A 25,187-nucleotide genomic window follows, 5' to 3' on the forward strand; every position below is an offset into this window, starting at 1 on the left:
TTCTAAAATAGTATAAATATTTTTTTAAGAAATTATTTATATTTTCATGTTAGAAATATATATCTAGTAGAATAATATTTTTACTGCTATTAAACACGTTAGTAATACAGGAATATATTATAATTAATAGAATCATTATATAAACATTTATTCTAGCAAAACGATCAATATAATTTTGTTGTAATGTATTTCAAGTATAATATTACAGTTTTAATATTTTTTTTGAAGTATATGTAATTATCCCAAAATCTCTAATGAAACATATATCAACATATAATAAACTAGCATTTTAATTTTCTGCATATAATTATGTGGGAGTACTAAGATGTATAATTATGTATTTAAAAATATAACAAATCCTATTATAATAAAATTTATAACGTTAGTTACCTAATAATATATTTCCAGTTCCCCTATATATATTATTTGAATAAATGTTTTATTGCGAATATATAGAAATTACCATTATATATTAATAATATACATTCATTTATTCTTTAATCCTATGACAATAAAGAAAAAAAAACGCTTTTAATTTATGGAGTAAATGGTTTTATATTTATGTCATAATAATTTTGTAAATTAATGTACATTATGATCTTATATGCAGATAATTCTATTTGTATATTTTAAAAATTCATGTAGTATACATAATGTGAATTTATATTAGGATGACAGAATTAAATATATAATTAAATTAAAGAAAGAAAAATAGAAAAACACAACTTTAATATATTTTGTCTCATACATATTTTATATATACTGTTTTATATTATATAATATATTTTTTATGTTTTTATTAAATGGAATATACAGATTAGGATACTTACTTTGCATATAAAGTAGAATAATATTTAATTATTTTTTAATTATCAATGAAAAACCATTTTTCTCTTTTCCTTTGAACAATAAGCATCATCATTAAATCGTATTTATATAATCTCATATTTTATGATCATACCTTATAGTAAAATGTTAACAGACGCATAATATAATATTAAATGTGTGATGTTCATGAAGGTCTAATATTCATGAAATATAATATTAATATATAAATTGTTTTTATATATATCTTCATCAACAAAGCTTATAACATAATATAAGATTAAAAAGTGATTTATTTTATTAAATAAGATAATAAACACTTCATGTTAGTATAAAAGTTAATATGAATAATATATTTTATTTACTGATATACTTGTAAAATTAAGAGTTCATTACACAACATTTTAAATATATATGAAATTTTTAAATATATAAATGGAAAATTATTCATAAAAAACATATTGTTATATTACTATGTAAATATTAAATAAAATAATTGATTTTTAATATGTGGAATAATTATTATTTTTGTACATTGCTAACACGATATGTATATTTTATATATGATATAAAAAAATAATTTTCTTTAATATAATTTCTTATGAAATGAAATCCTATGAAAAAATCAATATGTATGACGTTTATTATTATTCGATGAAAAATGAAATATATTGTGTGTATAATAATTTATTCTACTCAAAATTTTTATTAGTACATAATTCAAATACATTTATATATAATATCATAAATAAGTAAAAATGCAAAAGATTTAATAAATTAAATATTATTCGAGTGATTTTAAGCGCTAAATAAATAATATTGATGAAATATACTTGTCTTATATGATATTTTAAAATTATTAAAGTAAAATAAATTTATATATATAAAGTCCAAGTATCGTATGAACAATATATAATTATATTAGGAATATTTTACGTATCGTTACAAATCCATTATACTTATATAAATTATATATATAATATTAATAAATGAAAAATAATTATTTTGATAAAATATATATTAATATATACTGATAATAATATCTTGTAATAAAAATACTATATACATAAGAGAAGAAAATATTATTATTCAAAATATATACGCCCTTATTGTGAGCATATAATAGAACTCTAATATATTTTAGAATAAATAATTCATTCATTATACTATGTTTATATAAATGATTATTTTTAAGCTTCATAACATAAAACAATAGATATCAAGAATAATAAATGATCAATTAGTATAGAAATATATGAATTCAATATTTTGCTAAACTATTAAATTAAAATATATATTCAATTAATACTATATAAAATATTATAATTAATATTTCATATAAATAATAACATTATATCAATTTATGGTGTATTTAAATAAACATATCTATATGTTATGATTAAAAGATCAGTACAAGGAAATTTATATAAATTCTTATTATTCGTATGTTTTAAAATATATATAAATTTAAATAATATTTACACACCCTGAATGATATAATCATTTATTATATATATTAACTTTTTTCATTATTACCTGAATTCTTTTATTTGATAAATAGGAATATATAACCATTTTATTACATAAGGGAGAATTGATTTCTATTATTAAATTTGATAAGTGATATGTTTTTATTTTATGTAATGCCGTGTTTCTTTTTCTTTAATTTTATGTACGACTAAATGATAGAGTTTTCCGTTATTCTAATTCTTATATTGATAAATATAATATATCATTTTAAACAAAATATGTAATTGGGCATAATGAATAACCATTTATTTTAAAATCTAATATATTACAATAGATATCAATATAAATTTTAGTTATCTTTAGTAATAATTATGGTTCCCTGTAATTATATAAACCTCAAAGCAAATACATTATATCATTTATATTATTTTTATTTTATATAAATATTGACTCTTATAATATAAAGGTATTTCTTAATAAAAATATTTTTTATAGAACAGAGAAGGTTCAAAAAGGAGTAATATATTTAATTTGAATATACATGCCCATAATATACATACTAAATTTTTTTTGTTCGAATGATAATAATATTCAAATAATATTATAAAATATTTCATATCATTGTCTATATAATTCTTATCCAATGATACATTTATATTTATCATATTGTTCATTATTCACTACATATATATTGTGTATAATAAATTATCTATTTCGATATGTAAAACATTAATAAAACTATTAACTATTTATATTAATAGTAATTTCATGTTTCTATGTTTACTAAATATTAGGTTTTCTTATATATATTAATTAATCAGTTTCACATTTTGCTTAATATTCTTTGATTTTCGTCTTTTAAGAAGAAATTGTATTGTGCAAATATATATAAATAGATATACAATTTCTAAAAAATAACATGAATAAGTTATAAAATTCGTAATAGAAATACACATGATACAAATAATATTTAATTTTATATAGTATTTGATATTTATAAATAAACAAGTTTAATATTAAAGTTGTTCTTTTTTATTCATACAATGGATGCTTTTGTATCTACAGAAACCGTAAATTTTATATTGTTCTATTATAATGAATAACATCTTATTATTTGCATGAATAATTTTAGCAATTCAATAATAACATTTTTTGCTTAATATTTATTTTAATATGTATATTTTCTATAATTAATATATTTTTTTATTAGTATTTCAATTATGAAGATTATATATCATACAAAGGTGAATTTTCTATAAGTCCTGCAGAATCACTTAGTACTCATGACATTGAAGAATTTCTTCAAGATTTCAAAGATGTAGATGCTGCGAAAACAACCATTCAATCTTTTTGTATGAAAATAAAAGCATATTTTGAGTATATTAATCATATTTATTCAAGTAGTTACAATAAATGTTGTGATTATATAAACTACTATATAAAAGAGCTAGATGACATGACATATATAAGTACTAATGAAACTTTATCTATGTATTTGAGAGCTTTTGTTAATAATTATAATTATGATGCGAATAATATGAAATTTAGATGCAATCTAAAAGATATTGATGGAATCATATATGAAAAAAAAAAAAAACTATATAATATATATGATATATATTCGAGTATATTTCAAATAAGGGCAAATGAAATTCCTGGTCAGGATTTATGTTATTATTTTCAAAGTTTGATTGAGGCATATAGTGAACTCTTAAATATAATAAAATCCCCCTTCGATAGTGCCTTTCTTGCTGAAGTAAATAATATTAGTTGTCTAATTGAAAAGAATGAATTGAAATCCAATGTCAAATGCAGCAGAGAATTATTAGAGTTATCAGAAAAAATTAATTCTGGATATTATGAAAAAAAATGCATTGTAATAGAGTCACCAGAACAAATGAAAGAACAATTGATGCATTCTAAAATAAATTTTGTTGAAACCTTTTCTACTAATAATAGCCCTAAAAAAGTAATAATAACAACAGTACTCTTTACTATAAACTTAGGAGCAATTTTTTTATATCTCTACCAGGTTAATTATAATTGAATTTAAAATAATGCCTCTGTATGATATTTATATAATATATTAAAACAAAAAATTACATGATTAATTAATAATTCTTGAGAATTCATTAAATATAACTCTTTTTTTAGTATAGAGAATTTTGGAAAATTTTACGCCTTCGTATGCTGAGAAAGATAAGAAGGACAATGAATATGAAGGACGAACAATGCGAGCATAGATTATTCAAATATGAAATTGATCTTACAGGTACTGATGAAAAAAACTATAACATAACCTATACTTCTGGAATATAATTTTAAAATGCTCATGCAAAAATTTAATATTTCAATTTACGAACTATATTAAAAACTGTAGCGACAAGCTATACGCATATATAATTATAAAAAAAGTAGAAATATATGCATCCTGCTTATACTTATAATAAAAAAATAAATCTTTTTTTATACAATTTTTAAATAAATATAGTATATTAATATAAAAATTAGCGCAAATAATAATATGAGAAAACTGATCATATATATTTATAAAAAAAAAATCATGCAAACAAAAGCACATCTTATATTAAATATAGAAAGAATTGGGCAATTTTATACATTCTATATTTTATGCTCATATATGTTATCCACAAGGTGAATAATCTAATTACATAGAATTGTTATAATAATAATATATAAATGTGGTAAAGTATATAAGAGAAAAAAATTATATTCACACAAGGAATATAAAAATTATAAGTTATGCTTAAAATGAGTTAAATAAAACGTATATCGTCATTAGATATAAATTAAAAACCTTATAAAACTCTAATAGTTTGAATAGTAACATAATGAAGACTAGAAAAAGTTGATTATTCAAAATAGACATATAATTTGTGAAAAAATTAGGTTATAAAGTAGAATTGTGCATATACTTTAAAAACCAATTTATTATTAAAAAATTTTTATTTCTACTCATTAATAAAAAAAAATATATTATTTTTAACTATATAGTACGTTTTTCTTTAATAAATTATATTCATTTTGAAATTATATTATTATAATATCTAGATAATAATATAAAATTATTTATATTAAGAATGATGATTTTATGACTACCAGTGCTTATTTTTTTAAATAAGTATATATATATAATTTATTTATATGTTTGAATATATTTTTTCCTTATTTTTACAAATAATCTGCATAATAGTAGTTTATTCCTAATTGGAATGTATCATGACATTTTTTATTACATATAATTTTCCGATATTTTATATTATATGTGAAGAAAATCTTTAATTTACATTTAGCTTGTGTTGTTTATTTTTGTACAGTTCATTTTAATGTGTATAAATAATGTATATAATTTTTCTTTTATTTCTTATATTTTAATTATTACTTATTTTTTTTAAATATATAAAATTTTGTTATTCTTCATGTATTAACTACAAAAAATTACTTCATGTGTTTTTACTTATACATATATTTGTTAAAACACTGTGTATATAACATTATATTACTTAAATAATACTTATGTTTTTATTCCTATAACTCATCATTATTTCAAAAAAATATATAATGTCATATTTTAATAATTGTTCGTAATGGAATATAATGCTAATACTAAAATAAGCATGGTATCCATATTAGATAATACTAATCATAAGTAAATATGTATATAATAAAAAACAAATAACTGGTAAAATTATAATTAACAAATTATCATATAATATAATACATTATTGAAAAAAAAATATCATTTGATCTTATTTTTTTATCAATTAATAAATAGAAAATATTTGTTATATTAATATTAATCATACAATTGTAATAAATATTATGTAAAGTGTATTATATAATATAATAATAAAAATAAATCAAAAATATATTATTATATTACTCAATATACGCGTTTTATTTTTTTATTATTACATATTTAATTATGTTATTTTGTAAATTCATATAATAAAATATTACACTATACTTACTATAGAATATGCGTAATATGATATCATAAAAAATTATTTTTATCACATTATAACATTAAATATGAATTGTTTTAAAAAAAAGATAAAAACATAAATAGTAGCTGTGGTATAAATATAGATGCTTAATAATAAATATATGCATAAGAAGCTATGGGAACTAATTAAGATTTAGTAATCTTCAAAATTATAGACTAAATAATTTAATTTATTTACATATACTAACAAATTGATTGTATAAATATATGAATATAAAATAAACATGTAATACTAGCATGTCTAATAAGAAATCAATTTTATGAATTTACTAAGAAATGTATGAGTAATTGTAATGGGAAATGAGCTCATATATATTAAAAAACTAAAAATATAAGTATATTATTAGTCATTCTACAAAAGTATTCCAGTTAATTTTAATGATGCCTTTAGGTTTATAATTCACTTAAGCATAAATATATTATTTCAAAGAAAAAATCAAATATATTATTTACAATTATACATAAAGAATACAGTGAATATATAAAGTTAACGTACATTCAATTTGATAAAATAAATGATAAATGTCTATATACAAAAAATTAGTTGATACGATATAAAAATGAAATGTAATTAAATTTGTTATAGAATATAAAAGAACATATGCACATTAATATTTACTAATTCACAAAATTAAAATATGATGTCAATTATTTGAAAATAATATTTTACTAAAAATTATGGTATATTATAATTATAGCAATAAAATATATTCTTACCCCTATTACCAAAAATATAAATATTTTAGGTATCATCCATATTTTTCTAAATTTCTCCAAGTATATGTCCCAGGTTGCATATGTAATTAATGTAAAAAAAATTTTAAAATATATTAAATGTTCCTTAATTAAAAATATATATTAATTTATATATTGACTTAAGTATTCATTATAATTTAATAATAGGAATTAAATAAGTACATTATTTTGGTACTTAACTATAATATTACTTATTTCTGCCTGGCCTCCTTTAATTATTTAACAATTAAAATCATAAATTTTATATAAATGTTTTTAATGAAGTTAACAGTATAATTTTTTTAGTCCCAACATGTTTAATTATACATATTAACAATATAACTTGGTATCACTTGTTTTGCATTCTCGTTATAATACTTACAATATTACTACTTTTTTTTTTATATTTATATATGTATGTTAAGGGATCACATTAATTTTTATATTTAAAACATTTATGTTTAATATTTAGTATACACCTAATATGGTACTAACAGTAAAATATGTGGTTCTTGGCAAGAATGTAATTTTACATGTTTCTTATGTAAAATCATATTTCCTATTATACGGAAAATATATTTATATATGTTCTATGTTTAAAAATATTGGATAAATTTGTGAGGTCCTTTTAATGTAACGCGTCAACATATCGTCACCAGTGAATGTAATGTATCCTATATTTTTACATTGAACATATATTCTCATTTTATTTAATTTCATTCTCAATTTCCTTTTTATAATTAATAGCATAATTAAAACGATATAATTAATTCCTAATTCCCTTATTCTTATTTTTAATTACGAGTTCATCATGATATCTCCTAGATATTTTCCATCTGAAATTTTATATTATACTATTTAAAATGATTGTAAAGGTTTAAATGAATATTGCAGAATGTGCTTCATTAAATTCATCAAGGGTTAAGAAAAGCAGTGTTAAAAACATAGTGCTAAAAATGTAAAAAAAATATTTAAAAACCAAAAATATTCGTAGATAAAGACAATAATGATTTTAATAAATAAACACTTTTGTATTATTGGGGGTATAAAAGGTAAAATGTAATTTATGATTCTAATAATACTGTAAATATGACCTTGCTTTTTGCGAGCATCGTTTATTATGGAAAATTCTTGTTGAGGACAACAGAAAAGAGCATTTTTGCAATGCATGTAATTCAATATCTGATATTGTTCCTGAAATTATTTAGAAAAGTATATAAAAATTATATCATTACTATGTTGATTTTTTTATTACATTAAAAATATATGTAATAGTTTCGTTTGAATAGGTAAGAAATATTATATGTATATTCAAGAAAAAGTAGAATTACACGTATATTTTAAAAGAAAATATATATTATCTTATAAAAAAAAATAAAAAATTTTATAATTTATATATGTAATATCATCCAAAAGGAGTTGCGAGATACTGCTTAGAATGAATGTGTGTTTATCTATATAATATGCTGTAAAAAATTATCTTTAACACAAGAATATGAAATAATAGCAAAAAATGATAAAGATTTACAATCAAAAAGTCTTATTACAATGTCGGTGTATTAATTAGGAGTTCATAAGTGGAGTATTGATTTCTTTTATGGATTCATAGATTAAGAGTCATGTGTCTTAACCTAAAATAACATTTAAATAATAACTTTTCGTAAATTCTGGAATATGTTTCTAGTGATTTATATAAAAGAAATTATAGTTTTCATATTTCGTGTGAATTATATTGATTTTTAATAATTTACAATAGTAATATAGTTATAAATAATACATAATTTATTATGTGTTTTTTACATATAAATTATATTTAAAAATATGTACACATAAATATGCTTTACGTAATATAATCTGAAAGAAACTATATTCTGAAAAAGATAATAAAAAAGGTAATAATATATTATTTAGCCATGGTTTAGAGGCATAGAATCCACATTGAGAGCATGGGGAAGAATGTTATGTTAGATATCAAAGCCTTTAATTTTATTAATATAAAAATATATACTAATAAGTATGATAATCTATTCTTAAAAAGTAATTATTTAAAATATTTTTAAATTATATTAGATAATAAAATGATTATGTGTATTTTTCCTGTTTTTCAAGACATGCTTATAAATACAATATGATATAAAGGAACAAAAAAAATATCACTACTGGAAATATTAGTAAATATAATAAAATAAATAATTACAATAATAAATAAATTCATTATTTATGAAAGTAATATATTTTTAATATTTCTGAAAATTAATTTTATGCATTTTTTTCCCTATTATCATATATGTTATTTTAGGTGCATAAATACTATCATATTTACGTTATATGATAAAATATATATATACGATAAATATTAAATTATATCATTTTATAACGTATTACACAAAGCACTATATATTTAATTAAAATTATCTTTATTGTTATAACATATTTATGCGAAAAATATAGACAGTTTACTTCATTTGATGGGGAGTTACGTATATTTATTAAGTAAAAAGTAACATGAATTTTTTCCGTATGATATCGAGTATATTTATTCATATAAATTGTTAATTATATTATATAAATAATTTTATATTTATTTTATTATTAATTCAAATTATTCATGTCCTATAAATCTGCTAATATATTAAAGTAACTATAACTCTGACTGAAATGTACTTAATATATTCATAATAAATTTATTTCTTTTAAAACCGCAATAAATTTTCAAAATATATTAATAAATACACATTTGAAAAAAATATTTACGATAAAAAAAAAATAAATAAAAAATCATTTTTAAATACATATATTAATATAAAAATATAAATTCGCAATATATATAATAATAACAATTTAATACATAATACAATGTATTAGTTTATTATATAATTCTTTTGTAAAAAAAATCAATCAAAAACAATCCCAAAAAATAAAATAATTTTTAATTATAAAATAATTATGAAAAAAATAACCTTAAATGATGATATAATAGATATATAATAAAATATCACAATAGTAGTAATCATCCAGAATATTTCAGAATATAACATATATTATATGCATACATAAATATATTAAAAATAAATAGTAAATAAACTTAACAAAGATTATATATATAAATATATGGAAGCACAAAAATATAAAATAAAAATATATAATTATATACTGTAAAAAGAATATATTTCATTACATTATCGGCAATCAATACATAAACTACGAATATCAAATTAAATACATACACAAACATATAATTTTAAAAATGTGTCCATTGAATCAAGGGAGATAAATATTAATATATTAACAAATTGAAAATACTACACGATAATATTAACAAAAGTTATTAAAACCAAAATATAAGCCTAAATATATTAAAATCAAAATGAACACTGAATCTTAGAAACTGAACACATAAACCTAAACCTTAAACCCTGAACCATAAAGCCTAAACCCATGAATCAGAACAACAACCTATGTCTCCAAATAATGAAAAAAAATAAAAATTATTAAAATATATCACCTTTAAATAACTCCTAACTAAATGTTACAGTGCTAACTCATATATTTTACATAAAATTATCTAATTTTTTATGTTTTTAAAATATTAATTTTTCAGGCCCCTTATGAATAATTTATAAACTCCTTTACTTAATAAATATCGAGCTAAAATTTTTTGAATAAGGAAGAAAATGTTGCCTTTATAGTATTGTAGAAATAAATTAGGAAAAGCAACGAGACTGATACACGCATGAGGAAAAGACTAGTTCAAATAATAAAACTACTTACTAATAAATAATAATTTTATCCAGAATTTCGTTACTAAACTATATACTGTCTATATATATATGCAAATAATTATATATCTCTCAAAAAAATTTTTTAATAATAATTAAAAATTATGCATTTTTTTATAGTTATAAAATTTCTCATAAATTTTGTGTTACCCAATTTAATATGCCTTCATCTCAGATGAATTCTGTATATATTGTTATCATTAAAACATTTTGCTCTCTAGAGCTGATACAGATGTTGTCTTATAATCTTAGAATATCACTATAGGCATTCTATTAATACATAATTCTTTATCACACATATATCGTCTTATATTCGTTTATTTTTTGATTTATTCGCTTAATAATTCGATTAATTTATTGATATCACTTTCACCATATATAACTGTTTATTCCTACAATTTAGTATTATATTTAATTTATATATTTTCCTTTTAGAGCATGCGTTGTTATTTCCATTTAATGTATTTATTTATACAAAGCTAGAACAAATGGAGAGTTTTCAATATATTCCTCAATGAATACCTTTATTTTTTTCATAGACACCAGTAGTGTTACATTTATATATAAATTTCGCATATAATTATATTTCTAATGCATATTTATTCTTGTATTAATTGTTATAATAAAATAATAAATTCGATAATATATCATTGATTTTACAATATTTCTGTTTAATTATTTACTGTCAGGTAAATAAGATTTTTTTATTTTTTATATATATTATTTTTTCACGCTTAATGCAATTTATATAATAATAGGCTTATTTTAATATTAAAGAATTATGCAACTTTAGCAAATTATTAATAGTCACAATTATAAAAATAAAAATTAGTTATATTTTCTGATGTGCTTCAACTCTAATATTCACAACATGTAAGAAATATGACTAAAAAGCTCAATGTAGCATACAAAATTTCTATAATAAATGTGTTGTATATTTTATCGTTAATATTAAGCATAATATAATAAAAATGATTTTCTCTATTTGTTATAATATCATAATTGAAAATAAGGTTTGCGTTATTTTTTCCCATAAATTATTTAATAACAATTTTATGACTTAGTAGAAAGTAAATTAATCATTTAAAAAATATATATTTTATAAATATTAAAAGTTAATTACATTAAATATTAGAATTTTCCCTAAATCATGTATTCTTAAGGTTTATATTTATTATATACCGCATTTATTTTAATTAAAAATTCATGTAAATAGCCCATTTTAACTGTATAATTAATATGGATTGTATTTTGAATAAAGAAATGGGAATATAAATTCTACTATATAAGTTCTTTTTTGTTTACAGAACAAAATATATGCTATAAATATATTTTATTTCACAAACATTTACTGTTGTTGATGATATTGAAAAAATACATTTTTATTTGTATTATCAGCCGAATAATATAATAAAATAGATAAATATATCAAGATATATAGAAAAAAATTATGGATAATATATTTCTCATTAAAGGTAGCTATAAATGCATGGTTTTCTATAATATATTATTTATTTTGTATATTATTATAGTTTTATTAAGAGTTTATAATATATAAAATAATTAACATAGAGGTTAATACGTAAAGCAATAGAATACGATTCGTATATAAACGAATATTATATGATATGAATTATACAGGTATATTTGAACAACGTTACAAACAGAATTATAATAAAATAGAATATTATAACAGAATAAATGTATCGATATTATATCATTAAAAGAAAAGTAAAAATACTTATATACGAAAATATATATTATTAAATGTTTTTTTAAGCATATGTACATAATAAAAATAATATAGTGTATAATATCATTTAGAAGACATTCTATATTTTATTTGATACAAATAAATAAGAATTACAATATTAATATAATTCAATCAATTATTATAATATAAATCATGTTCCTTATAATTGTTGAGAATAATAAAATTAAAAAAGAAACTGTAAAATAGGTATTATAAAAAAAGAATTGTTTACTTAGAAAAAAATTTAAGCACTGAACATATGTAGGATATCTCAGAAATACAAGTTAATAAATTTTCTTCTATTAAAATATTCATATAATACAATTTTTTTAATAACTGTATAATATAAGTAATTCATATTATTATATGCTCTATGAATAATTTATATGTTAATTTTTCAATACAATGTATGCACAAATTTATCACAAAAAATATATTATTTTCGAAAGCTTTATAAATTCATTCCATAGAATTATTATTATTTACAATATGATATGTATACTATGTATTTAAAGCGAATGTAATTTTATTATTTATTTGAACAATTTTAAAAAACTATGGGTTTAACACTATTCAAGATTAAGTTCTATATCATATGAGCAAATAGGCTAACAATTATATTATCATGGTTACTTCTATATATTCAATGAATTTGATATATTACATATATCATATTATATAATACGCAACAACATTGAATATTAATTATAAATAAATATATTTTTAATTAATATGATCTAAAAAAAAAAAAAAGAATACTTAAATATATATATCAATATTCCTGAATGAAAAAAATATATAATTCATAATGCTTTGAAAATTATGATATATTCAGTAGTTATTATGATAATGATTTTTTTTTATTAGATAAAATGTTATATCACAAAAATTTCTTAATAGAAAACTGGATTGTATAATATGTATTTGTTATTACGTTTTGTAACAAATAAAAAATTTGTTTTAAATTGAGAGAAATATAAATTTTTTATGCAATAAATATATCTATAATATATAATAATTCTAAATTAAAATTATTTGCATCGTATTAAGTGTGTTTATATAAGTTGAATTAAAATATTAAAATAATTACAAATATTCTAAATAAAAAATCCAATCATATTATTTCTCCTCATGTTTTTGATTAATTTTATTTAATTGTGAAAATTCATATAACAATAATATATATACTTTAATGTATTAAAGCAACGTTAAAAAAAAGGTTACCTAAAAGAGTACCGTAAATATAAATGTTAGATCCTCTAACCTAGTTCCTTTTACTTTAATAATACATATGTTATAATTAATATAATATATTTTCCATATATATACATATTATATATTGATTAGTAAAATAACCTAATTTATAAATATTTTGATAGCTTTAAAATTATATTTTAATAAAAAAATGACACTTTTTATTTAAAATAAATTATTATTTTTTGTGATGTTTCGCTATAATAATTAATAATATATATTATTACAAGTTTTTTACATTGAATTATTTAGGTAAAATTATTAAACATCCACAATATTGATGAAACTTTATATTAAACATATAATTCTAAAAAATATAATTTTATACTTCTTTATGCATTGTATACTTATTTTTATAAATATATATATGTGTTTTTATAAATTGCTTTTCTATTTTTAGATAACTTGAAAAATTATATAATCTTACACTAGATGGAAGGGATTGATGTATGATATTATTAATAAATAAATTATAGAGCTACGATATAAACGTATTAAATTTTCTAAATTTTAAATGTAAATTCCATCAAAAGTATATTTTTTATGTTATATACTTATTTATTATTTTTTAGTATCATTTAGTAGAAAAATTTCCTGAATGCAATGCGATTATGGAAAACTATATTACAACCTCAACTACAAATTATGTTCCTTGTTCTTATGGATATTTCAAAGCACGTAATAGTTTAGAAAATAAGTTCAAAGAATATAAATGCAATGCAGCCATGTCCTTTATATCTAAAATGAATGAATTAACTCCTCAGGAAACTAGAGAAGCATATTGTTTTTACTTATTTTATTGGTTATATAATGAATTTAAGACTAACCATATAAATGATGATATAAATAGTATTTATAAAGCACTTTTTGATTATGGAAATTCTGGAAAAAATATATGCAATATATATAAGTATAGTATTTCCGATAATGATATCCCATACCTCAATGATTTATATTATATGAACACTAACCTTTATTATGTAAAAAATCATAATTTTCCATATGATAAAAAAAAGTGTGATTGTATGAATGAATGTTCAGATAAATATGAAACCAACCTAAAAAAATGTGAATCTAATAATGAAAACTCCTTTTGCAGGGCATTAGACGATATTAAAAATAAATATAATAATCTACAACATTTAACTGATGATTGTACTAATATCAAGTGCAAAACGTTACCTTGTGTTAAAATTCAGAAAATAAAGATAATATCTACAAGAACTAGTAAATCAAAAACTACTATAATTTTAACTATTCTAATATTAATGATACCCCTTATATTATTTATAATTTATAAGGTTAAATGTGATGTTGATATATATATTTATATAATATAAGTTTTAAAGTATAAATAAAAACAAATTATAATATTAGTATATTTTTAATATCTAATATTTTTTATTACAAATTAGTTCCTGCCATACAATTCATACTTACATCGTGAAATAAAAAGGATAATAAGCAAGTGTCGTGGTCTCAAGAAAGAATGGAGTAAATCGGAAAACCCAGAAATATATAACAATATATATTGGAATAGTAATTATAATGTCTTATATAGTTCCCATTATATTGACGATTAATTATGTTTTTCATTAAAATTTTTTCTTTAAACGCATATAGAATAATGTAATAAAAATATATTCAGAATTTTTCTATAAAATATTTAATATAAAATAAAAATAATTAATATACAATATAAAATAATAAAAAAAAATATTACGTCATTTTAATGAAAGAATATTTCAGTCAGTTAATATGCTATTTTTGAATTCATAGCTAAGGGCATGGAGTTAATTTTTATTTTTTTTGTATTCGATAGGTAAATTTTGCGCATGGCATTTTTATGTTAGGAATTAAACTTTATATAATGATATCTTGTATTATAATGAAATAACAAGTAACTATGTAATATTTTATATATTATTACATATAAATTCATTATGATATAATATGATAATATTTCTAACTAAGAATTACGTTATGTAATAAAGTCTGGTGAATCAAATTCATATGTATTATATATGATGTGTATGAATATAAAATAACATTTTTACTTAAATAAACATAAATTTTCATTCTTTTTTACTTCAATGAATATACATAATGGAATATAGATCTTAGTATTATAAATTTATTAATGTTTACTATATTACTCATATAAGATGGGGAAAATATATAATGTAATTCAAAGAGGCATATTAAATGAAATTATTAAAAATATAACAATAATTATGTATTTGTACTCATGTGTTGCCGTATTACTAACTAATTTATATTAAAATAAAATTTCACATATAAATATTATAGAATGAGGGGAGCGCGTTATATTTCCTAAAAAAACATCATATGAATAATATAAAAATCATTTTAAATAAAAATTAATTTTCGTCATTTTTATTTCTTATTTGAAAATACATTATTATAAAAAGTAATGTAATTGAATAGTATGGTATATATGGAAATCTCTTATTTCAATTTGTATTATATTTTTATATTTATGAGATTTGTTTAATAATAAAAAAAAAAAATTTTCAATAAAAATACAGAATATTAAAAAGATAGGTTTATAAGTTATATGAGTTTCATATTTAGTCATTCACCAAGAAATAAATAATATCTGTAACATTCTGAATTCATTATATTGAAGCATTACTATAATAATTTTACCGTTTCATCAATATATTTTTATATTATAAGCTCTATTTTCTTTTATATGGAAATACTAATAGAATCTAACTCCAAAAAATTTAATTTCTTCCTTTTTTATGATATGTTAATGAATTATATTCTTGTAATTTTATATACAATCGTATAACTAAGAAGAATTATATAATACATTATATCTCATATTCCATGAATTATTTCCATATGTTTTATATGATTGCAATATATCATATACTTCATCTGTATTTATAAATAATTTACTTATCATTTTCATATAAGTCTGCAAGTATAAGCGGTAATGAGTGAACTAATAAAAAAAGATATATTAAACTGAAAATATAATTTTTTAAGTATATATATATAGTTTGATGTTATTTTAACAATTATTTTGTAGTTAAAATATACATATTATTTATCTTATAAATAATAAAAAGACACATAATATTATTAATATTATAACAATAAGAAATGAAGTAGAAACAACTAATTTTTTTTTTTTGAAAGAGAATGTAACATTTTGGGTATACTTATATTACATTCAGTGATTTAATATTGATTGCTCAGCATATTTCTGATATTTTTAGTTGCTCTATATGAACCTGGGATATAGCTTGTTTCTCATTCATTCCTAAGGTGATTATATATGTCTTCACACCTTTTTAGACAATTACATTTCCATTCATTATTACATTGACTACTACCATAATTTGTTATGTTATCAATTTTTACATTAAGGTCATATAGATTTTTGAATCTCTCTAAATCATCATAAATATTATTTTATTTTCTCATTATACAAAAACTCCTTTAAATTGGAGAAGGAATTAGCTATTTTAATCAATCCCATATAAAAATATTTTATAATTGGAATAGCTTCTCCATCCTCTAGTTTCAGCTTATATAGACAATAATACAGATATTTAAAAAATATATTTTGCAATGATGTATATTTTCGTCGGTATACATTACATACAATTATTTCATAGATTGACAACATATAACTTCAGCATCAGAAACAGTTATATCTAAATGTTTTGTTTATATTCTTACAGTATATTTCGATTGAATTTTATATGTGTCAACATTTTTCGTATCATTTTCACTATTAGGAGATAAGGAATATACAGGATAATACCAATATAATATAAAAAGAATAGTCTTACGAAAACTAAGTACTTGTGAAAAAAATTATATAAAGCTAATGTATATTTATATAGAAAATTCTTATAATGTTGAAATTGACACAATAATATTTATATCCAACAATAGAGAGTGTCAAATTTAGTATGACTATATGTCTTTTCGTATTAAATAAAAATGTTATGGAATTTTACTAAAACAAAATACCAAATTTTAAAAGGATTTATACATAATATTAGGGAACATTTATTTACTCTTTATAAAAATTATACAATTCATAGAAAAAAAAAAAAGAAAGGAAAGTATTATAAATTTTTATTCTAATCATTGTGTGTTAGTAACTATTTCTGGTATGCTGTATTTATTTTTAATTATATTAATGAATAAATAAAAAACATAAACCTGGTTTTTAGATAAAACAATCCAAATGATCGTATGCCAAATAACATGCATTAGGGAATCCAGGATATGCCATGGTTCATAGTTTATTATTTTAGTTCTTGGGATACGGTTTTTCTTTTAGTGGATATACAGTATATATTAATATTTATAAATTATATATTGAAGTAGATATATTGTAATTAATATTTCACATTAACACGTTTTCATAAGTAAATTTTTAAAAAAATGATTATATTCTCATTTTTTTTATTAATATGAATGTATGATTATATTATTTTATTAAAATTGATAAAAATACATATACATAAATACTTTTGATAATTAAAATATATAATTTATTATTATATATATTAGTATTATTTTATATATTTATGAATATTATATTCATGCTACAATTATGATTTATTTTTTTATAACATCATATAAATATATTTATATTTTTTGTACACCAATTTATTAGTATTATATACTAACAGGACATATTGGTTATTATTTGAGTATATTATTAATATTTGTATTTTTATTATGTATATATATTTCGTTCTTATAATATTTGCTTCACTTTTTTTTATTTTAGATTAATTGCCGTTATTATTTCTAATTATATATACATTGAAGGAATATAATTACATTCCTATTACATTAATTATTATCTAATATATTCAAACATATGTATAAATATAATTACTGATATAATAATATTATCACATTCTTACTATTGTAATATTATAAAAAAAAAAGTGATATATTATGTACTAAGTTTCTGGGACTTTATTTAAATTATATATGTTCTGAATTTGTCTATTATACAATTATAACAAAAAAAATAAATTCAAATAAAAATATTTAAAAATGTTTTCTATTCATATATATATGGAATGATTATTTCGTAGTATAGATGTATATATTATTGTTTAACGATTTTATTACATGTATAGTTTTGTCATCGCTTAAAATAAACTATAATTTTTAATGTCTTCATATTAGTTAATTTTTAGAAAACTTATTAATAATTTTTATTTATAAGAAACAAAAAGAATACAAACAAATTATATATATTTTTTAATAAATATTTATTTTGTAATGCAAATATTATTTTAAATATAAAAATTATAATAATACTATAATAATATTAATACAAAATCTTATGCTATGCATTAATGTTTGTTTTACATTATTTTTATATTTAAAATTATTTATATGACGTCATTTTTATTTTATGCTTTTTCAGTAAAAATTATATTGTCACTTTTTTATAATCCATTATAATTTACTTATTAACATTTAGAAATCAATTAATTACTTTGTATTAAAAAAAAATCATACATAGGCATTTTTTATACATTAAAAGTATAGAAAGATATAATTATGTATGAGATAAATAAATGTTTTATTGAATATTTGGTTACAATAAGAATTAGTTTTAATGTGGAAAAGAATTGTACAAATGGATATGGTACTTTACGAATTTTTGTATTAAAATAAATTTATAGTAAATAATAAGACATTCAATGAAAATTTTGTTTAAAATTAAGAAAATTGTCCAGTAAATAAAAAGAATAATTTATATTGTAACAATAGTTAGTACAATAAAAGGAAACCTGTTACACATTTCTGCTTTAGCATTTTATGAAAAAATAAAATATTAAATAGGTCATCATATTTTCATTAATATATATATATAAATATATCCTTTAGACGAGTAAAAAAATGTTTTTACGGTGTTAAAATCATACAAATAATATGTCAAAGGATAGCAAAAAATTTATGAATTTTTATAAATATTTACATTTTACAATTAATAATAAATATAATCATATAGAAAATTAAATCTATTTATATGATTATTTGTCACACTTTTAGTTATTTTCTAAAAAAATACAAATAAATATAAAATTAAATTTTAAAGTTATAAGTTAAAATATAATTATCTTATTGTTCATGCTTCCAAAAATATAATTAAATATGTAAGTTCTCATGTTAATAATAATGTATTTATGATTTTTTTAACAGATTACTTATTATTTATTCATTGGTCAAATATGAATAAAAAGAAATATAAACATATTTTTAGCATAATCATATAAATCAATCACAAATTAATATTTTTGTAGTTCAATAAAAGGTCAAATAATTTGAGTGAATAATTAAAATCATAAAACACATAAATGGAACCATATATTTCATTTTATATAATGTAATGTTTTAATTACTTTATATATATCAAAGCTCAATAAAATAATAAAGTAGAATTAATCATGTTGGATGATAATCTAATATTTGTAAATACAATAAAAGGGCAATCATTTATAATGATTTTTTGTACTCCTATAAATAAATATATTATTTATTATACTAAATAAATATATACTAAAAAAAATTTATTTTAAAAAGAACAATTATCTTATTATAAGAAATAAAAACAATAAAAAGTGTTATATTTGTCCTAAATTTATTGTTTACCTGCATTATACAACTTATAATCATATAAAAATGAACAATTGATGTAATGATACTATTTATACATATTATATAACTTGTTCAAAATTGTTATAAATGAATAGAACTAAAATGTTAATTCATATAATTTTTTGAATACCTCAAATGATTAAAAATAAAAGAAAATATTGAAAAACATATAAAAATGTTAGTAGAAATGTTCAACAGCATATAGAATTAGAATAAGATATAGGAGGATAAACTTCAGTAATAGAATTATTAGTAATTCACCATTTAAAACATGAAAAAAAAGGATACAAAACAAATAATGCTTTCACTTGTTGTGCTATAGTGCTTAATTATGTTTCCATAACTGTAGTTTATTAAATAACCTATAATATAATTCCATAACATATATATTAATATAAAGCATTCTTGTAAAATTGTTAGACCATACTAAATTAAAGGAATTCATTTCTGTGTTCTTTAAATAATTGTATCACTAAAATAAAAAGTGTACACTTTTTGTATATAAACTACATAGACTAAGCGGTAAAGTAAGAATAAAATTTGTATAATTCCTTAAGATAATTATATGGTTTTTATTATTTAATTAGCGATTTTTTGTACTCATAAACTAATAATCATAATCAAAAAAAAAATTAGAACGCGCATTGGTTGCAGATTAATATGTCTATCCTTAGGAAGAATTACATGGCTATTAGGTATTAACATAGAATTAGATAAAAAAACCTTATTTTATACAATATATAAATAACAGCTATAAACATTTTCATATATATATTCAAAACTAAAATACTAGGCATACATACGTATAATAAAAAAATATTTAGGAACCTCGAAAAATATGTATATTTGAAAGATTTGAAACAAATCTGTTATTATAATTATTTATGAAATAATGATAATATAAAATAAAATTATTACAGATTTATATATAATTGTATATATAATAAGGTTTTACCATGTCCACTTATATATATAAGTTATTTTTTTTTTAAATTATATTCAATTATTTTCTTATGATCATGAAACAAATTTAATGTTTCTCTGCGTATATATTGTATGAATTAATTTCATGTTGCGTTTTTAATCCATGAGAATATAGAAGTGATATTTTTCTTAACCATTATTGGGATAAAATAGATATATCATTATTTATGATATATATTTTTTCATTTTTAGACTGTTTAAAAATCCGTATGAGGGAAAAAAAAAAAAATAACGTAATGCTTTTCATGAAGTGAGAATATGTTTTTTAATTATACACTGTAATTTCAGAATAGACACCAGAAAAAAATAAAGACTAATTTTTTTGATCTCAAAGATATTTTCAATAAAATAATATATAAAATATTCCTAACACAAATATATTTAAGACTGAAAAAATATATAATAAAATATATTATTTAGTAGTAAAAAAGAGAAAAAATAAATATATTATATTATATCACATATTTGTTCCAACTTACTATCTCATATAAATATGATTCTATTTATTAATATCATTGAGAATACAACTTATAACTGCTTCATATTTGAATATGCTTTTATAATGTGTAATCTGCAATACTAATAATGTTATAAAATTTTTTTGAAAATATATAATATTTCATAATTTTTTATAATCCAAGAAATAGAGTATAATTATACACACGTTAGCATTTTATATAACATTAAATATATATTTTTATAAATTATATTGTATCCTGAACTGATTCTTATTATAATAAAACAGTATTTTTATATGTTAAAATAATAAACAAGGACTAATTTATTAATATGATATAATTATAATAAAATTTCATAAAGAGGTAGTAAATGTGGAATACAAGCCCTCATTTTTATTAGAATGAATAATAGACACATTGTACTCCAAGAGGCAATGGATTTTTATAAGGTTATATTTCATATCGAATACAAAAAATCTCTAATTCAAAGCTGTTACAGATTTTATTAAAATAGCCTTGTAATATTGTTATATAAAATATTATAATAAATGAATCTGTTATTTCTTTAAAAATATTTTAATATAAACTAAGGAAAATTGAACACAATTCTAAAGGGAATTTCTATGAAATATAATTATTTGATATATAAGTAACTTAGGTCTTCAAGGAATTTAATAAACAATATATTCTAAAATAGAAATATAAAACAATATATGCGTTATATATTATTATCAGCGATAAATTAAAATGTGAAAATTAGTATTCTTTTTTATTTATACTAAGATATTTATCTTTTAAATGTATTAATAATAAGCAAATATATTACATTTGCCATATAGTGGTGATATAATTATAGTTACTAATGCTCACAAAATAAAAAGATTATAAATATTATAAATGGAATAAAATGTAATTTTATATTCATTAATAACATATAAAGAGGTTGTGTAAATTTATTTTACCATAAAATTAATATATTATGTCGATACTGTACGCATTTTATTAAAATTTACATTACTGGAAATATTAAATAATATATACATTTAATTGAACAAAATAACATATGCACATTTTGTTTAATTATAATTTAATTTTTTATATCAAAAATATGTATATATTTGGCAGTAATATTATCATTATTTTCATGATATCCACTCATAGCATAAAACATTTTATGCATAATAAATACATTATCTAAGAATAATTTAATGTAAATATATGATTATAATATTAAATTATATTACATTATATACTCATATAGAGAATTATATGACATATAATATTAATGTGTATTGAAGAATATTTTTGTTTATAGTTTAAGTAAATTTATATTAAATCATAATATTATAGTTATAAACTTTTTTATATAAAAATGATAGAAATACTGTCATATTAACCTCAAATGCTAAATACGCATACTTTATTGCTATATCCCTTTTAAAAATATTTTAAAGAAGTGCATATAAATATTTTTTGATGAATCTATTACATATATGAATATATATCCATTTAATATATAACATCGTGTAATTTTTTTTATTATAATAATATTATATATATAAAAAATTTACAAAATCATATTTCTTTTCTCTGCATATTTATATATAGCTCATAAGCTAGTAGCAATTTTTTCTTGATATATATATATCTAAAAAAATAAATCTACTACTCGGTAAAAAGGGAATACTGCTAGAGATTAATTTTAAAGAAGAATGGCGTAAAAATATTTTTTTTAAAAAATTCAGGTAAATTGTTAACATATATTTATTCATATTCTATGAATATAACACATATCCTAATGATTATAAGGCAAAATGTTACTATAATATATTATTATTAATATACATTTAAAACCATAATGGCCACAAATAATGAAGAAAGCAAAGTATACTTCTACTTTTTTTCTAAATTATCATTTATATTATTATTTTAATGTAGAATATATTTTTAAAATGAAGAAAAAATATTTTCATAAAAATATAGTTTAAATTTTTTTATATATTTTTAAATCCATTCTTAGTTCAATTTTATGGGTATATTCCCCGAATGTAGAAATGAATATAATAAATGTAGGAGGAAAATGCATGGTAAAGAACTAACTTCGTATTCAATGATTTGTAGTGATTTTAGAAATAATATACAAAAACATTATTGGTTATCTGTAGACATAGAAAATATATGCATTCAACTTCTTTTTTATTTACATGATATAATTAAAAAAAAACAAAACGATAATATAGAGGCACATTGTAATTATTTCTATTATAAACTAAAATATATAGCTCAAAAGTATGGCGGTTACTGTGGAACAGCAAAAAATTGTTACGATGTAATGAGACGGAAAAAAGACCCAAAAAGGGTAGATATATCTGATGTATGTTTGAAGCATATTGTTGAAATAGATAATGATGTATTAAAAATAATGGGATATTTAGAGGAAATATATGAATTAAATGATCTTTTTATACAACCAATACAAAGAAATGCATCCAAAGTAAAGAAAATTGAAGATTACATGGACTATTTAGAAAATTATCCAGATAAATATAATGGCAGTCTTGATCAAGAACTAGATAATGTTTTGAAAATATATAAAAGTTACTTAACTAGTTGGAGTAATTGTAGATATGGTAAACCTGTCTTGCAATACTTTAAAAAAAAATGGAAAGATAGAAACACATTTAGAATCACCGAAACAATCGCAAGCACAGAAATAAGCACAAGAGAAGAAGCAAGCAGTAGCACAGAAATAATTACAAGTGCGATAACAGCAATTAGTGCAAGTGCAGGAACAAGTTCAGGAATTATTTTTTTCGGTTTTGCACTTATAGCAATTATGTTTGTTTTGTATAAAGTTAAACATAAGTTTAATCTATTTAAATTTATATTAGATTACAATCTACATTTTTAATAATAGTATATATTTTATAAAAAAATATATTAAATATATACAAATCTATCATATTAATGCTTTATTTTCAGTACACAACTTATGGATCATTTTTACAACCAAGGGTAAGAATGTTAAAAAGGAGGATTAGGAAAGAGAATAAGCATCATAAGAACTTAATGGATTCATTTGATAGGACATACAATAATATTAATTATAATGATTATCGAATAGCATATACCTCAGAGGACTAATCTTCATAAAAATAAAATTGCTGTAAGTGTAGAAAACTTTGCTTTAATAAATAAAATAAATCAAATAAAATTGCAATTTT

The 25,187-nt window shown here is 18.8% G+C and overlaps 3 protein-coding genes across 3 annotated transcripts; all 3 read left to right on the plus strand.

The window, feature by feature from the left end:
- Positions 1–3,338: 3,338 nt before the first annotated feature.
- On the plus strand, positions 3,339–4,614 carry PGO_001175 (variable surface protein; the record flags this gene model as incomplete). The annotated part of the gene is made up of 3 exons (XM_028690904.1): positions 3,339–3,365; positions 3,506–4,327; positions 4,450–4,614. 3 exons carry the CDS (start codon positions 3,339–3,341, stop codon positions 4,612–4,614), a joined length of 1,014 nt encoding a protein of 337 aa, XP_028546705.1.
- Positions 4,615–14,275: 9,661 nt separating this feature from the next.
- On the plus strand, positions 14,276–15,426 carry PGO_001180 (variable surface protein; the record flags this gene model as incomplete). The annotated part of the gene is made up of 3 exons (XM_028690905.1): positions 14,276–14,290; positions 14,416–15,144; positions 15,259–15,426. The coding sequence occupies 3 exons, from the start codon at positions 14,276–14,278 to the stop codon at positions 15,424–15,426; spliced, it is 912 nt and encodes a 303-aa protein (XP_028546706.1).
- An 8,395-nt stretch (positions 15,427–23,821) lies between these two features.
- PGO_001185 (variable surface protein) lies at positions 23,822–25,107 on the plus strand (the record flags this gene model as incomplete). The annotated part of the gene is made up of 3 exons (XM_028690906.1): positions 23,822–23,848; positions 23,984–24,817; positions 24,946–25,107. 3 exons carry the CDS (start codon positions 23,822–23,824, stop codon positions 25,105–25,107), a joined length of 1,023 nt encoding a protein of 340 aa, XP_028546707.1.
- Between the last annotated feature and the right edge of the window lie 80 nt (positions 25,108–25,187).

Source organism: Plasmodium gonderi, assembly GCF_002157705.1.
Source record: "Plasmodium gonderi DNA, contig: Pgo-contig_118, whole genome shotgun sequence".
NCBI classification, from domain to species: Eukaryota; Apicomplexa; class Aconoidasida; order Haemosporida; family Plasmodiidae; genus Plasmodium; species Plasmodium gonderi.